Source organism: Pongo pygmaeus, chromosome 1 (genome assembly GCF_028885625.2).
Source record: "Pongo pygmaeus isolate AG05252 chromosome 1, NHGRI_mPonPyg2-v2.0_pri, whole genome shotgun sequence".
In the NCBI taxonomy this organism is placed as follows: Eukaryota; Metazoa; Chordata; class Mammalia; order Primates; family Hominidae; genus Pongo; species Pongo pygmaeus.
In genome coordinates this window covers 96,540,826-96,558,095 of record NC_072373.2, presented here as the reverse complement: position 1 = coordinate 96,558,095, position 17,270 = coordinate 96,540,826, and the positions used below count along the sequence as shown (strand labels likewise).

At 44.2% G+C, this 17,270-nt stretch overlaps 1 protein-coding gene across 5 annotated transcripts in view; it reads right to left on the bottom strand.

Moving 5' to 3' along the window:
* Positions 1-251: 251 nt before the first annotated feature.
* GATAD2B (GATA zinc finger domain containing 2B) overlaps positions 252-17,270 on the bottom strand; it is a 119,246-nt gene continuing 102,227 nt past the window's right edge. For 4 of the 5 annotated variants that reach the window (XM_063662948.1, XM_054461525.2, XM_054461544.2 and 1 more), the window contains 9 exons: positions 15,300-15,429; positions 14,485-14,616; positions 13,726-13,857; positions 13,056-13,226; positions 11,951-12,266; positions 8,780-8,982; positions 7,549-7,659; positions 7,258-7,375; positions 252-5,837 (listed from right to left, as the gene is read on the bottom strand). In XM_063662948.1, the coding sequence (XP_063519018.1) occupies positions 5,704-5,837; positions 7,258-7,375; positions 7,549-7,659; positions 8,780-8,982; positions 11,951-12,266; positions 13,056-13,226; positions 13,726-13,857; positions 14,485-14,616; positions 15,300-15,429 (1,447 nt within the window). In that variant the 3' untranslated portion in view covers positions 252-5,703. The remainder of the gene's footprint in view (positions 5,838-7,257; positions 7,376-7,548; positions 7,660-8,779; positions 8,983-11,950; positions 12,267-13,055; positions 13,227-13,725; positions 13,858-14,484; positions 14,617-15,299; positions 15,430-17,270) is intronic. The other variant, XM_063662966.1, reaches the window with a different exon arrangement.

Genomic DNA, 17,270 nt, shown 5'->3' with positions numbered 1-17,270 from the left:
TAACTAAAGTGGGGTTGGTGGCTTCCAGAACACTGGCTCCAGCTAGAGTTGGAGGGGAACAAGAACACAGAAGTAGGTCAGGGCTTTAAATAATCATCACCATCAAAGAGAAGGATACAAACAAAAGGTACTCAGTCCATGGCTGGACTGACTAGGGAAGACAGCCATAGCTCATCTCCCAATTACCCCGAAAATTCTCCTGCCAAACTGCCACCCCCAGCCCCATAACTAAAGCACAAGCCACAGGAAAGTTTAGAAACCATTCCTTTCTTTATTAAACATAGCTTGCAAGTGATAAATATTACAAAGTTTTTTTTTCTTTTAATCCTTTCTCCAAAAATTAGCTTATTATTTGAATCTGTCACTGCTGAAATGCTCAGCAGCATCTGAAACAGATGGGAGTGTATTTGCCTTTTTGAAAACCAGTTTCTATCGGTCTTAGTTTTTTTCATTTTATTTCCCAAACACAATGCAGAAAATCAGAATGAGTTAAAAAAGAAATAAAGGAAACTTAAAGAGAGTTGTGCAAAAGGGTCTTGTTCCCCTCCCACCCACCCTATTCAGGGAAGGCCATTCCCCATCCCACCTCCCTGCTCCCCACCCCCCAACCCCAATCTATCCTTCCACCTTCACCAGGGCTTCACCCATCACCCTGTACCCTCTCCAGGCTTTATCAGCCCAGAACCTAAAGAAGAGAGTAGGCGTACTCAGCCCAGGCTGTGGGGAAATTGGGCCCCTGAAGGAGACAGACTGTGAAACAGCTGCCTTTAGGGGGGTTCAGATGAAATCTGAGGAAAGGAGACAAAATGTGGGCTGTGTCTGCGCTCTCCTATTTTATCACCAAGATGGGGGAAAAGTTACACATCCTGTAGCTCACAAAGGGAGTGAACAACTAGAGCACCAACCTGGGGCATTCAATTGTCAACCACCCTTAAGGGTGCTGTGGTGGGCTGTGAGATGGGGCTTGAGGCCTAGTCCCTGCCCTCAGATGACTAGAGGCATAAAGGCAAAGATGTCACTGGTCTGACGCCCTGGACGTGACTCTGCTGCCTCTCCCAAATCAAGGGTAACCATAGAGGACTGGCAGTTCTCCAAGAGCATTGTCATACACATAACTACTTCAACACGAGTCACTTTCAGTTCCTCCCTGGTTTCTGGGCCCAACACTTTCCTCACCTCAAGTTGTGTTTTGGTTTTGGCAGGTGAGAAGTATAGAATTTTAAACTTGGTGGCCAGATGATCTCCCTCTTCACTTCACAGATAAGAAAATTGAGACCCAGAAAATTAACTCTACCAAAGATCATATAGCAAGTTAGTAGGAGACCCCAGGTCTCCAGATTGTAGCCCCCTCAACCCCTTTTGTGTTGGTTCTTTTTACTCTACACAGTCCTGGACCAGGAGGTCATGGCTTTCACAGGAGCTCAGCCTCACCTCGGCTCACGCAGCCTAAGGCTGTGCAGATGGATGTGGCTCTCACTAGGTGAAATTTCCTCAGGATGACTTATTAAAATCCTTTCTATCATCCCCTGACAATCCACCCTCAAAGGCCCATAAGACTAGGTTCTTTCTTTTTTGAGGAGGTGGGTTGGGGGAAATCCCTTGCATAAGAAAGCTTGACACTGAATTTTGTTATATAGGTATATTGTATATATGCTGATGCAATCAGAGGAAAAAAACAGTGCAAATACAATTACAATTCATAATAATACTTGGTTTCGATGCCCCCGGGAACTGCCCCATTCCTCGGCTACCTCCCAACCCCCAGCACTTCCCCACAGTATCAACCTGATGCTGGGGGACAGGGAGGATGGGCAGGTTAGGGTAGGGAGTGGGCTCTGCCAAGGCAGTGCTGGTGACCCGGAGGGACTACTCCAGGGTGGGGAGGCAAGGCACAAATTAGGGGTGGGTGGTGGGGGAGGTGGCATCTCTAAGGAGGGATGGGGTTGGAGCAGCTGCCAGTCTCAGTGTGCTGGGCCCGGCCCACTCCCCTACCCACCCTCCACAGCCCTGCCTCCCTACCCCCTCCCCTTCCCCAGAAACCCTTTTGCACGGATCATACACAAACGGGCACATTACAAAATGACATAACACAGTTTCACAATATCCATGGCTAGGGCTTTTTTTTCTCTTTTTCAGGTTTTTTTTTTTTTTCTACACAATGTACAATTCCTTTTAAATGGATCAAGAAATAGCTTATATACATGAACGAGTCCTTGTTATAACATCTCGGCAGCAAATATCGTAAGCTAATGAAGGTCTTGATGGAAAGGATGGGAGCCTAGGACTGGGGTGGGGGTAGGGGGTGTGGAGAGAAGGGTTATGCCTTCTGGAGGAGTGGGGAGAAAAGGGAATGATTAGGGAAAAGGAACAAAAGTAAAATATCAAGAAGCATCTTTACAAAGCAGTTCTATAGCTAATTCCTTTTAAAGGGGAAAGGAAAGGTAACCAAAGCAGGAAAACATTTATCTCTGTGTCTTAAAAAAAAATTGTCTACCATACATATATCCAAAAATGTGGGAAAAATACTTATTCCAGGAATAGAGGGAGTCCAGATGCTGTGGTCAAATTATAAAATAAAATCGACAAATAAGAACCTCTGTCCCCCAGTTTTACCCAAGCCTTACTGCTATTCCACCCATTTCAGGCTTCTAGGGAGTAAGACACCAACCTTAAAATACTGCTTTTAGTGCCTCTGGGGATGGAGGAAGCCAGGCAGAACTGGTGGGATCCTCACTCTACTAATAATGCTCCAAACAGAGGGTCTTGCCTCCTGTCCTTAGGGCATGAGGTTTAGTGTCTACACGGCCCAGAGCCTGGAGATGGATAGTAACAAGTAGACTTGGAGGGACACAAGGCAATCAGTGACGAAAAAGAGAAAGAATTGAGGAAGACAGAAGGATGAGGAAGGAGGAGGGAAGGGAGGAGGTGGAAGGTTAATACTTTACCATGATTAGGGAGACCTCACCTCCATCACTAATCCCTGGGAAGAGTATGAAAATGGGGAGAAGAAAGGGTAAGAAATCAAACCTCAGCGGTTGAACAAAGGGTCACCGAGCTATACTAGTCAAGAAGCAGCTTCTATGTAACTGACCCTGAGGGGATAAAAACAGGGAAGATTCCACCATCTCCCCTATGGCCTCAGCACCTAAGCAGGCACTCGACTATAGGCTTTCCTTCTCCATGATTCCCCAACTCTACACATCTTACTTCCAAACCCCATTCTAAGGTGGCCTGGCTCCCAGGGAAAGGACTCAGCTCAGGGCAGGGCAGGGATGGCCCCCAGCCAGACGGTATTGCACATTCTCTGTTCCTTACTTTTAATCTCAACTGACAAACTTGGGCATCTCGTACCTCTGAGCACCTCTGAGCTTGGGGAGAGGGAGACGTAACAGAAATGGCACTTTATCATGAGGGAGGGAGGAAGAGGCTAGACAGACATGCCACAAGGCAAGATGACTTGTGGGGAAAATATTTTTTAAAAAAGCTTCCAATTTTGTGGAAGAGAGAAAAGCAAAATCAAACAATTTATCCAGTGCTTTCAAAGCACAGAGGGCAAAGAAAAGATGTAAGAATATATCTTTATATATATATATATAATTTTAAAATAATCCCAGACCCAGTTCCATTAACCCCCCTCCCTCTCCCACCACTTACAGTCAGGGGTACCACATTCCCCAGAAAAATACTCAAAAAGACCCAATCACTACCTGTTACTAGCATCTAGCTTCCAGATCATTTCACCACTGGGGGAGCCCAGACACTGGCTGCATCTCTGCTCCTTTAAGTGCTCAATGAATTTGGGGGAAGGGAGGAAAGAAAAAAGCCAAGAAGGCCCGTAGGGCCAGTATAGTCACCCACAGTGGCACTGGGGTGTGGGGAGTAGAGGCCAGAGTAGGGGAACTGAGCCTGATTTTAGCTCTTTCTCCCACCCCACCTCCAAATCTTATGGGGAAGATGTGCAGTTCATGTGTGTGTTAATTTTAAAAGTGCCTTCTTTAAAAAAATTACTTAATTTTAAAAAATAAAAGTGGGGAAACTTCCTCAGGTGACTTTCAAGGGCAAAATATTAAACTTCTCCTCATTCTCCTCTGCTGAGAACATTCCCCCCAGTGCACTCTGGCAGCTTCTGGAGCCAGAGAGGCAGGTGGGTGTACACTATAGGAAGAGCAGAAACCCGTACCTTTAAGGGGCTTCCCTTACTTCAAAAAACAGCCTGGTCCACTCCATCTTCCCACAGTGTGGGCAAATGGGATGCTAATCTCCCCAGTCCCCAGAACAGCAACATTGCACAATTCAATTCATTCTCTACATTAGTAGCGCTTAAAAAAAAATAAAATAAAATAAGGCAAAATTAATATCATTCTGGGGGCGGGGGGAGGGGGGAAACAACTATTTGTACAGCAGAGGTCCTAAGCTGGTTTTGCCATGAGCTGTTTGGCTTTGAGCAGTTGGTTCTGCAGCTGGTGCAGCAGAGTTAAGGACAGGACTCCAGCCTGATTGTGTACCCCCAGCCTCTCATCTCCTGGCACTCAGAGGGTGAAAGAATAGGCAAATATGAGAATCTCAACTGTTGGAAGAGAAATCCTTTCTTTCCTCTAAGTCTATTTCCTCCTGTTGTCAGTTGACTCATTTATGTCCATCCAACTTGTGGGACACCCAGCAAACAGCCTTGGAACAGCCGTTCCTCTGTATTATAGATGGGGTTATGGTTAGAGGGGATAGATTAGAATTTTTAAAAGCAGGGTGGGGTGAGGGAGAATTTTACAAAGAATACAAGATGAAATAATTTTGGGCTGGTTGGCCTGGAATAGACTTCCATGTTCCCACTGAGGTCAGGAGATCGGTCTTATTTCCCCAAGATACAAAAAGGCAGGACCTAGTTTCAATCCTCCCTGGCTCATAATTGAGCCCATCTTCATACCTCTTTCTCCCCGTCTTCTATGGGTAAATTCCAGAGTGGCTGAGTTTTAAAGCTCCTCCCTCCAGGCTCTTTCCCCTCATTCTTAGAGCCCAACTTTAGTACTAAACACTGCCACCCAAATTGTCCAGCCCCCAAACACCCACAGGTGGGGTGCTATTCATCCTTCTTTGATACCCCCCATCCCGCGCCCTCCTCTGGTTAAGTGCATTCAAAACTTCTGCCCCTAACACTCCTAGTCATGTCCTACTTGGCAGCTGGAACCCCTACTGCAATCTGCAATGCTCGTATCATTGAACTGAATGTCATTTGTGTTTACAAAAAAAAAAAAAAAAAAAGGGAAGAAAAGGAAAAAGAAAAAGATTGGTTGAGTGGGGGAAGGTTTAACCGTCCAATGAACAAAGGGAGGACACACAACATCATTAAAAATGGTAATAATTATAGCATAAAACAACTTTAGAAACACACTTCGGAGGGCTTAGATTCTCCCCAGGACCTCATTCTGACCTCTATCAGAGGTAAAGATCCACCTCACTGTTAAAGAAAATTGGAGAGAGAAGACAGAGCGGCAGAAGAACAGATCGCAGCAGTGTGAACTAAAGGGGAGGTGGCAGGGCAGGGCGTGTGTTTTCTTGCTGATTTCTATTTTTTGTCTTCTGTTTTTCTGTTTTGCTTTCCGTGTATGGTAGGCACCAGTACAGGCACTGCATGCGACAGAAGTTGGGGGAATGAAAGAGGAAAGGGATAAAGAATTCAAGGATGGGGCAGTACAAGTGGAACAGGCGTTATTTCTGTCCACTGATGGACTGCGATATAGACCGGGGAGGGATCATGTCTAAAAGGTATTCACGCTGTCGGTCTGCCAAACTGGGGCCTTTGTGTCCTCCGATGCCAGTATTCAAGTATGCAATGTTGACACCTGGACCCAGGAGACAAAAGTGGAGGGCAGGTATTAAAAGAGGAAATAACATTCCCTTCCACTCTACCCTCGCGCTGCAGAGTTGAAGATGGAAAGGAAGCAGAATTTACCAGTATCTGGCCACACTTGGTTAGCTTTATTTCAACAGCAACTTTTTCTTTTTTGAGATGCAGTCTCGTTCTGTCACCCAGGCTGGAGTGCAGTGGTGTGATCTTGGCTCACCTCTGCCTCCCAGACTCAAGCAATTCTCCTGCCTCAGCCTCCAGAGTAGCTGGAATTATAGGCGTGTGCCACTACTGCCTGGCTATTTTTTGTATTTTTAGTAGAGATGGGGTTTCACCATGTTGGCCAGGCTAGTCTTGAACTCCTGACCTCAAATGATCCAACGGCCTCAGCCTCCCAAAGTGCTGGGATTACAGGCATGACCCACTGCACCCAGCCAATTAATTTTGTTTGGTTTTTTATTTATTTGAGACAGAATTTCGCTCTTGTTGCCCAGGCTGGAGTGCAGTGGCGCAATCTCAGCTCACTGCAACCCCCACCTCCCCAGTTCAAGCGATTCTCCTGCCTCAGCCTCCTGAGTAGCTGGGATTACAGGCACCCGCCACCACAGCGGGCTAATTTTTTGTATTTTCAGTAGAGATGGGGTTTCATCATGTTGGCCAGGGTGGTCTCGAACTCCTGACCTCAGGTGATCCACTCACTTTGGCCTCCCAAAGTGCTGGGATTATAGGCATGAGCCACCACGCCCAGCCAATTTTTTGTATTTTTAGTAGAGACAGGGTTTCACCATGTTGGCCAGTCTGGTCTTGAACTCCTGATCTCAAGTGATCCGCCTGCCTCGGCCTGTCAAAGTGCTGGGATCACAGGTGTGAGCCACCGTGCCCTGCACAGCAACTTTATTTCAATCCCCACTCATATTCCTAAGCTTTAGAAAAAGGGGACTTCCTGAAATTTCGGTCCCACCAAGAATAATGAACATGCTTCTGATGGTATAGGAGAGACAAGTGAAACAGTGGTGAGACGAAGACGAATAAGACAGAGAGATAGAATCATTAAATCAGCTTTGATTTTGAGGCTGCAGATGTGGAGAAGCATCCCTGGATCATTCAAACAGAACAGTTAACCCTGCTGTCCCGGCCAAAAGAGATAAATAACCACATGTCTACTGAAGGGATATTAAAAGTTGAATTTATAATGGTAGGATCTGGGTCATTTTCACCACCAAAACCCTAGTGCACTGTGGGTGGCACTTAATATGAATTTAGCAAACATTTGCTGAATAACAGAAGAGTGAGGGTGTATGTCCTAAAGAAAGAACAGAAAGTAAAGGAAGGAACAATTCCCCTAAAGAGGCTGCTACAGAACTGTATACTAACAGTTGACCCATGAGAAACATTTTCAGATTAATCCTTCTTACCTGGCATACCAAGGAGGCCACCTGGCACAGACAACTGGGGTGCCTGTGCAAAGTTTGAAAGCATGGAGCGGGCAGATGTGGGTATGCCACGCTGGAGGCTGCTCTGGGGCTGTGGAGCCTGTAATGATGAGGAGACAGTGGATACAACTTTGCTATGATAGAATGTTAAGCGAGGGCAAAGATAAGGGAGTACAGAAGAAGACTATGATTTCCCACAATAGAAAGGACAAATTGTGATAAATGGCTGATAAATCTTCTAAAGGAATCAGGATCAGGCAAAAAGTTCCTTACCTGCCGAAGCGTATGATGTCTCATGATGGTCTCTTGTTTACTGACACTGGACACAGCTGGAGCCGTAGTCGGGGAGAGGGCTGCCTGCTGCTGTAATCGCTGTTCAATTTCCTGTTGGGAGTCATCAGATCAGGTGGTTGAGCAGGACAGCACCCAATTTCCTTTTTTTTTTTTTTTTTTTTTTTTTTTTTAAACAGAGACACAATCTGACTTTGTTGCCCAGGCTGGTCTTGCACTCCTGGGCTCAAGCAATCCTCTCACCTTAGCCTCCCCAAAGTGCTGGAATTATAGGCATGAATCACTGCACCTGGCCCACCCAATTTCCTAACCAGAAAACCTAGAGGTGTTCTTATCTCTAATGTTGTTGGCTAGTTGGTGGAATATGGAAAAGGCAAAAGAGTTTGGTGGGGGTGGTACACTGAGATTTCTGGGTATAAGCAGCTAACTTGCTTCATTGATCAAGGGATCCTCCTGTCTTTCTCCAGGAAAGCTGGCTCTAAGAAGTTGGCTGGAGGTGATGAACCAACTGATAAAATTAAGGCTGATGAATTACTGGGGTTTTATTTTATCACTTTTTCTTTTCTCTTTTTAAAAATTTTTATTTATTTATTTTTTACTACCAGTCCTAGAGCATAAATGGGGTTTTATTTTTGACTCCTGCCTACCCGATCTTCCAAAAAGTCCATGATGCTACTCAAACAAGGGAGTCTGATGGGTGGAGTGGAAAATAGGAAGAAAAGGATCTGAGTTCCCCAATACATTTTTCCCTCTCTAAGATATTCTCATACTATAACTGCTACATGAAATGTTCGCATACTCTAGAACCACTACTCTTCACTGGGCTACTTCATAATTTACTCTTTCCTTTGTCATTTCTTGTCAAACACGCACTGCAAGTAACTGTTTCAAAGAGATTTATAGCACAAATATAAATTCCTCCCACCAAAATCTATTATTCATTTTAGGAGAAAATGAAGATGAGAATAGAGTGCTATGGAAAAGCCAAGAGTCCCAAGCTTTCTGTCCCTTTCTGTTAACCTCAGCCATTATATTTTACCATGTTCTTAATCAGAATACTTGCTCAAATGGAAATAGGACAGAATGATAAGGAGACAAAAAGGGAACCTCTGGACCTGTAGGGATCACATGAACCACTCCTGCAAACTAGAAGGCACGACCCTTTGGAAAAAACAAACTGGGACAGATGGCCAGTAGCAGTCAGAATTCTTACCTGTTCCTGCTGTAGGGCTTTCACAAATGCATTTTTCAGCCGGTTGGTGTGTTCAGCTTTTAGAGCCTTCTTCTGGTTGGAGGTCATACACTGCTCACATAAAATCTTACCATTCTTTTCTTGCTTCCAATGAGGGGTGAAATCTGTGCGGCACTGGGCACATACAAAGGGTTCAACCCGCAGAAGTGAGGCACAGCTTTTGCCTAGATACCAACAAAAATAGTCAGTGGCTTTACATTTCCTATCTCCTCTGTTTCTCTTAATCAAATAGATCTTTTCCAGGAGTTTATTCTGTTGAATTAAAGAAAGAGACTTTACAAAAAGGATATTCTATAATTTACAAAATACTTTTATTTCATCTTATTATAACAGTATCACTTTAGGGAATTCAGACAGTACCATCCTCATTTACAAATGAGGAAAGAAGTCGAAGAAATGTAGCTTCTGGCTGGGTGCGGTGGCTCACCCCTATAATCTCAGCACTTTGAGAGGCTGAGGTGGACGGCTAACGAGGTCAGGAGTTCAAGACCAGCCTGACCAACATGATGAAAACCCGTCTCTACTAAAAAATACAAAAAAATTAGGCGGGCGTGGTGGCACGCGCCTGTAATCCCAGCTACTCAGGAGGCTGAGGCAGGAGAATCTCTTGAACCTGGGAGGTAGAGGTTGCAGTGAGCCGAAACTGCACCAGTGCACTCCAGCCTGGGCAACAGAACAAGACTCAGTCTCAAACAACAACAACAACAACAAAGGTAGCTTCTAACTGATAAAGCTGGGATGTTTCCTGATTTTCTGCTGTATCACACTGAGAAGAAAATACTGTGTCAATTCAAAGTCAAAGGACTCTAACTCAACCAATACTTTTGCTTCTTAATATCTCCTTACCAAAGACTGTACTTATCCCTCATATACATTTACAGTTTTAAATAGTTATCAGTGTCTGAATTATTCACTTTGTGATCTATTTATAGCTAATACTGATTCCTCTGGGCACTTTCCTTTACTGACAGGCTTTCCCAGAAGTCTACGTGTTTAGAAATTCAAGTTTAATAACTTCAGTTAGTCTAGACTGTATGTTAATACTCTATAGTATGGTTTAGTATTGCTTTACAGCTTTTTATATGGTCTTTCTTAGTTATCTATGTAAGTGTGTTTAGTTTCTCAACTGTAAGCATTCACAGAAGACTAAATACAGTAATTCAGTACAATGTTGCAAAAACACTGACATTAAAAATAGAAGTTCCAAGCCAGGCATGGTGGCTCACACCTGTAATCCCAACACTTTGGGAGGCTGAGGCAGGCAGATCACTTGAGGCCAGGAGTTTGAGACCAGCCTCGCCCACACAGCAAAACCCTATCTCTACTAAAAACAGAAAAAATTAGCTAGGTGTGATGGCACACATCTGTAATTCCAGCTACTTTGGAAGCTGAGGCAAAAGAATTGCTTGGGCCAGGCACAGTGGCTCATGCCTGTAACCACAGCACTTTGGGAAGCCGAGGCAGGTGGATCACCTGAGGTCAGGAGTTCGAGACCAGCCTGACCAACACTGTGAAACCCCGTCTCTACTAAAAACACAAAAATTAGCCAGGCGTGGTGGCAGGCACCTGTAATCCCAGCTACTCGGGAGGCTGAGGCAGGAATATCTCTTGAACCCAGGAGGTGGAGGTTGCAGTGAGCTGAGATCATGCCATTGCACTCTCTAGCCTGGGCAACAGAGCAAGATTACATCTCAAAAAAAAAAAAAAAAAAAAAAAGAATTGCCTGAAACCGAGAGGCAGAGGTAGTGAGTCAGCTAAGATCATGCCACTGCACTCCAACCTGGGTGACAGAGTAAGACTCTGTCTCAAAAAAAAAAAAAAAAAAAAACCAACAAAGAAAAAAACTGGCATGGTGGTGCATACCAGTGGTCCCAGTTACTCAGGAGGCTGAAATGGGAGGATGGCTTGAGCCTGGGACGTCAAGGCTGCAGAGAGCTGAGATCACACCACTGCACTCAAGCCTGGATGACAGGGTCAGACCCTGTCTCAAAAAAACAAAAAAACAAACAAAAAAAAAAAAGAAAAAAAGAGAAAGAAGTTCTATTTATCAAATTATGCAAGCATCATGCTAGCCACCATTTAAAAGAACTAAACAAAATATAGTCAGTCCTCAATGTTGTTGACAGGTTCTCAGAGACTATGATTTAAGTGAAACAACATACAACAAAAACAATCTTTTTTTCTTACCAATGTTATAATAAAATGATGTTATTTGAGGACCCCCTTCACCACAGTTGTTTCACTTTAAGTCACAGTTTCTAAGAAACTATTGATGATGTTAAGTGAGAAGTTACTGTCCTACAAAAAACATACAAGATAGATAAAATACAAATAAAAATATCAAGCTCAATGATAGCTGACCTGCCGAAGGGAAAAAAAAAACAAGCTGAAAGATAGATAAATAGATAGATAGGCAGGCCGGCCCCGGCCAGCTGACCGGGTGCAGTGGCTCATGCCTGTAATCCTAACACTTTAGGAAGCCGAGGTGGGCAGATCACCTGATGTCAGGAGTTCGAGACCAGCCTGGCCAACATGATGAAACCCCGTCTCTACTAAAAATACAAAAATTAACTGGGTGTGGTGGCACGTGCCTGTAGTCCCAGCTACGTGGGAGGCTGAGGCAGGAGAATTGCTTGAACTCAGGAGGCAGAGGTTGCAGTGAGCTGAGATTGTGCCACTGCACTCCAGCCTGGGCAACAGAGCAAGACTGCATCTCAAACAAAAAACACACACACACACACACAACACACACACACACCACACACACACACACACAGAGCAAGACTGCATCTCAAACAAAAAACACACACATACACAACACACACACACACCACACACACACACACACACACACAGAGCAAGACTGCATCTCAAACAAAAAACACACACATACACAACACACACACACACCACACACACACACACACACACACACACACTCTCTCTCTCTCTCTCTGTCTCTCCGCTTCTAACATGTTGCTCCCAAATAGCTGTAAAGAAGGGAGGGAGGTGGTTTGGTAACAGGAAGGAGAAGTTATTTAATATTGTACAGTACCCTCTGATACTCTGCCTATGTCAATCAGGCTTGGCAACCACTTGCTTAAATAGATTGATTAGAAGAAATAGCCTTACCTTGGCTGTCAATGACACTCTGTACGACTTCTTCCAAGCCTACCATGTAGATGAACTCGCTATTGGCTGCACTAGGCAAGAAGTGAAGTAAGGGAGCAGGAGGTTTAGGGGGTGGGATCTCCAGGAGTGTCTTTTCCAGCTGTTTGCGAAGAGCCAATTTGGCTGCAGCCTGTGAGTTGGCAGCATCAGTCATGGCGCTGGGGCTAGGAAGTGGCGAGGACACTCTGTTCACCGTCCCTGGCTGGATATGAGAAGCAAGGTTCATATAGATGGCAGAGGATGTTGTACGCTGACATGGAACAGAAGAACTTGACTGCTGAAATAGATTGAGAATGGGGTCAATCATGGTATGTAGGAGAAAGGACCAATTCTTACGTTCTTGGCAGAGGACACTGTCTGATCCTGGTTTGGACTACTTAGCGTCTCCAAAAATAGGAGGTGGTCAATTTATTTATTGAAAAAGAACTCTGACACATAGGAAAGGAGAATGATGATGACCATAAACTAAAATTGCTAAGAGAGAAATAAAGGCCAGGCGTGGTGGCTCACGCCTGTAATCTCAGCACTTTGGGAGGCCAAGGCAGGCAGATCACTTGAGGTCAGGAGTTTGAGACCAGCCTGGCCAACATGGTGAAACCTCGTCTCTACAAAAAATACAAAAAATTAGCTGGAAATTCCTTGAACCCAGGAGGCAGAGGTTGCAGTGAGCCAAGATCATGCCATTGCACTCTAGCCTGGGCAACAGAGTGAGACTCCATCTCAAAACAAACAAACAAACAAACAAAAAACAAAAAAGAGAGAGAAATAAAGATTTTGCTTTCTGTCACATATCCTTGTGCTTCTTATTCCCTAGATTACTCTCTTCTAGGCAGATTTTTAGCTTACTGCTGCTCTGCTGTATAACCTCTCTCCTCCACTACTATTTTAATATAATTCCTCAAAGCTTCTACTTTTGGGACTGCTCTCAATTAAATCCCTACCAAAATAACCATTTTTGTCCTAGAGTTTATTTATGTATAAAAACTTAAAACCTATGGCCCTTTCGACAAGCAAAGCAAATAAAGGGATTTCTCTGTTTCCACATTAGGGCTCAGCTCTCTCTTACCGGTTGGTAATTGATGGCGGGATTCATGTTGGGTGTTGTAGTGCGTACAAGGCCAGGCTTAGGCGGGCCCCGCTGACCCTGTAACTGGGCTGGGTTTGGTGCAATAACACGTTGAGACATCAACATGTGTGGAAGGGTGGTATTGGTAGCTGAACGGATGACACTGTGACCCTGGAGGGGAAGAAGAGGAAAATAACTAATCACAGGTTGTACGCTGTGTATAATACAGCACAAAATGCAAAAGGGAAAACACTGTCTATAATACATAGCTAAGTAGAAACACATAGGAACACAGCCAGACTTGGTAATTTCATTTAATGGTGTACGGGATAAATCTACCATCATTGTAAACCCTGATTAGTGGCTGGGAAGTCCTTGGCTTTTTTTGATATAAACTATCTAATCCTATAGGGTTAGACAGAAAACTATCTACCCCTTCTCTAGAGAAGCTGGAAGCATTCTCTAGACAAGAAAAACTACAGCGGAAAGATGAAAGTTACTCATCCTTCTACTGAAGACGAAATCAAGCCATAATGGACCAACAGAACAATCAGTAGTAATAACACCTCTATCATGGCCAGGTTCTTCTATAATCTTCACAAAAGCCCAAAAACAGAGACAGGATTAGACAGGGCCCTCCAACACTAAGATGCCACTATGGGTCACATACCTGTAATGTTCTCAAATTTTGAGGTTCAACCCCTTGGGCCCCAGGCCGGGAGGGAAGCTTAGATAGGCCCTGCTGTCCCACATGGGCAGGAGATGGCTGAACAATAGATGCTGCATTCTGTACAACTGGAGTCTGGGAGAAGGAAGAGAAAATAAGACTGTGGAAAAGGCCAATAATCACAGGTGGAAATCTGATACATTTCTAGACTTTTAAAATTCCTGGTCAGTGTGAGGTTCTTATCAATCAGGAGGAAAAACCAGAAAAAGGGAGTCAAGGTTTTCTCTTTTTTTTTTTTTTGAGATGGAGTCTTGCTCTGTTGCCCAGGCTGGAGTGCAGAGGCCCGATCTCGGCTCACTGCAAGCTCCACCTCTCGGGTTCACGCCATTCTCCTGCCTCAGCCTCCCGAGTAGCTGGGACTACAGGCGCCCGCCACCATGCCCGGCTAATTTTTTGTATTTTTAGTAGAGACAGGGTTTCACCATGTTAGCCAGGATGCTCTCTATCTCCTGACCTCGTGATCCACCCACCTCGGCCTCCCAAAGTGCTGGGATTACAGGCGTGAGCCACCGCACCTGGCCGGGAGTCAAGGTTTTCTTAAGGCCTAAGATTAAAAAAAAAAAAAAATCACTACTACTACAGACTAAAAAACTATGGACCCAGAGAATAAATGAGCCACCCAACTGAACCTACTTGGGGTAACCTACTCTCAAACCAATTTTTTTTCCTTTCCCTTAGTCCCTTATTTCTAGGGCACATTACCTTCTGGACCACATTCTCTTTCTGTAGCTGACTTTGTCTCAGTTTCTTTAACAGGACCAGTCGGGCTTCTTCCAATCGTAGCTCATCCCTCAACTGCTTGATAAGCTGCTGCCGTTCCTCAATGCCTTTCCCCTAAGGAAATAAAAAGACTTTCAGCTACGGCAGCAAGGTACCCAGAATTCCTTCCTGCAAGAGACAATCTTTACTTCTTAGCTCTGAAACCTTCATCTTCCACAAGAAGCAGAAGTGGCAATAGGATTATCTTTGTATCACTGGGGTCTGGCACAGTGCCTGGCATTCAGTAGGTACTCAAAGAAATGCTTACAGAATTAAAGGAGAGACCACGTATAAATGCTAATCAGCCAGATTCCTGGCAAAAAGAAGAATGACTAAAGAGAAACATTGTCTTCTTTTAAAATAATGTTCCTAAATCCCTTAAAGCCACATTTCCTCTAGATATACATAAAAACTTAAGAATCCCTTCATATTCAGTTACTTAGGTTAGAGTGCAGAAAGTATCCTTCCAGCCAAAAGTTTACTTTATATGACTTAATTATGAACTTTTGTTTTCATTTTCCAAAGATAAATAACATTGAGTATAATGGCCTACATATACGCTTTTCAAACTATCGTCTCCACTTGCTTCTAATAGTTCCTTTTAAAAGCCCTTGAAGTCAAGAGTTACTATAAAGTTTTCATTAATGGGTATTTATATCCAAAGAGTAAACAGTCAAAAAACAGAACTAAGACTCTTGAGGAATTAAATAAAATAGAAGGAGCATAACAAGAAGAAAGAAATTTTTCTTTCTTTTTACCTTAAACATCTCTAGGTTGGCTGCTTTGAGTCTTTCTTCCATTCTGGAACTGGAACGGGGACTGGAAGCCTCATTGTCAGACAAAACAATGATGTCTGGTGAGGGAGTTAGCCTTCCTCGCTCTGGCTCACTAGACAAGAAAAGGAAAAAATAAGCTATTTCCAACAAAAGTTAAGAAAACTTCTTTCTATGCCGAATTTAAAAATCCAAGGGGGGCCGGGTGCGGCGGCTCACACCTATAATCCTAGCACTTTGGGAGGCCGAGGCAGGTGGATCACCTGGGGTCAGGAGTTCGAGACCAGCCTGATCAACATGGTGAAACCCCGTCTCTACTAAAAATAAAAAATTAGCTGCACATGGTGGCGTGCACCTGTAGTCCCAGCTACTTGGGAAGCTGAGGCAGGAGAATCTCTTGAACTCGGGAGGCAGAGGTTGCAGTGAGCCGAGATTGCACCACTGCACTCCAGCCTGGGCAACAGAGCGAGACTCCCGTCTCAAAAAAAAAAAAAGAATAGTCTATCCTGTCAAGAGTAGGTACTGAAGAGTACACAAAAGAAGGAAGTAGTAATAATTTGAGAGAATAGTGCCAAGAATATTGTCTACAGCCTTACAGAAAAGGGTTAAACCTCCAGAACCAAATATATTGAACTTGCATCTGCTTACCACAGTTTCATCCAGCATCTTACCTCAAAAAGAGTCTAGAATTTACTTTGAAATCTAAATCTCCCGCACTGGTTCCTCTTACTCCTAAACCCTATTTATTAGATAACTCTCATTTAGGTCATTCTGGGGTTAGCCTTAAAAGCATCATGCTTATTTGTGTAAGATGATAAAAAATGGCATATACTGTTTAAGATCTAGGTAACAAGAATTCCGGAAACTCTAACTGCCTCAGGTTCCCAAATCCATGACTGTATCTTCTAATTCTCCTCTGATTTCAAAGATACATTCCCAGATCCTACTTTCCTTGAGATTGTCAGCATAGTTGGTAGTATATAGGTCGAGGGCAATTGTTCTTTGGTCCTTTTTTTTTCCCTCTTGAGACAGGGTCTCACTCTGTCACCCAGGCTGGAGTCCAGTGGCCCGATCACAGCTCACTGCAGCCTTGACCTCCTGGGCTCAAGTGATCCTCCCACCTCAGCCTCCTGAGTAACTGGGACTATAGGTATGTGCCGTCATGCCCGGCTAATTTTTGTACTTTTTGTAGAGACAGAGTCTTACTATGTTGCCCAAGCTGGTCTTAAGCGACCCTCCCGCCTTGGTCTCCCCTTTGGCCTTAAACAATCAACTTAAACCCTTAATGATTACAGATCACTAACTGTCCACTTCTCAGGGTTTCTTGTCCTAGTTGCTGTTGGCACATGGATTTTCTTTTTTTTTTTTTTTTTTGAGACAGGGTCTCACTCTATTGCCCAGGATGGAGTGTAGTGGTGCTTGCTACATTCCCAAACTCCTGGCCCCAAGAGATTCCCCCCGCCTCAGCCTCCTGAGTAGCTGGGACTACAGGTGCATACCACTGTGCCTGGCTAATTTTTGAATTTTTTGTAAGGGGTGGGGGTCTTGCTATGCTGCCCAGGCTAGTCTTGAATTCCTGGGTTCAAGTGATCCTGCTGCCTCAGCCACCCAAAGTGTTGGAATTATAGGTGTGAGCCACCATGCCCAGCCAGGACATGGATACTTTTGAACAGGGAACCCCGATCACTGGAATAAGCATTCAATTTCTCAACAGGGTAAATTCTGAGTTGTTAAAATCAACCAAACTTAGGCAAGGAAACAGAATAGGGGGATAGAAAGGTAAGAATGAGTATCTTGTCAACTATTAAATTTGTCTAGATTGCTGGCCACAGACACAGCAAGCTGAGAAGGTAGAAATACAGAAAAAGAAGCCACTAGAGGGAGAAAAGAGCCTTTCATTCTCTAACCCCAAATATGAGGAGTAACAGGCCTGAATAAAGTGTCTGCATTTTTTTT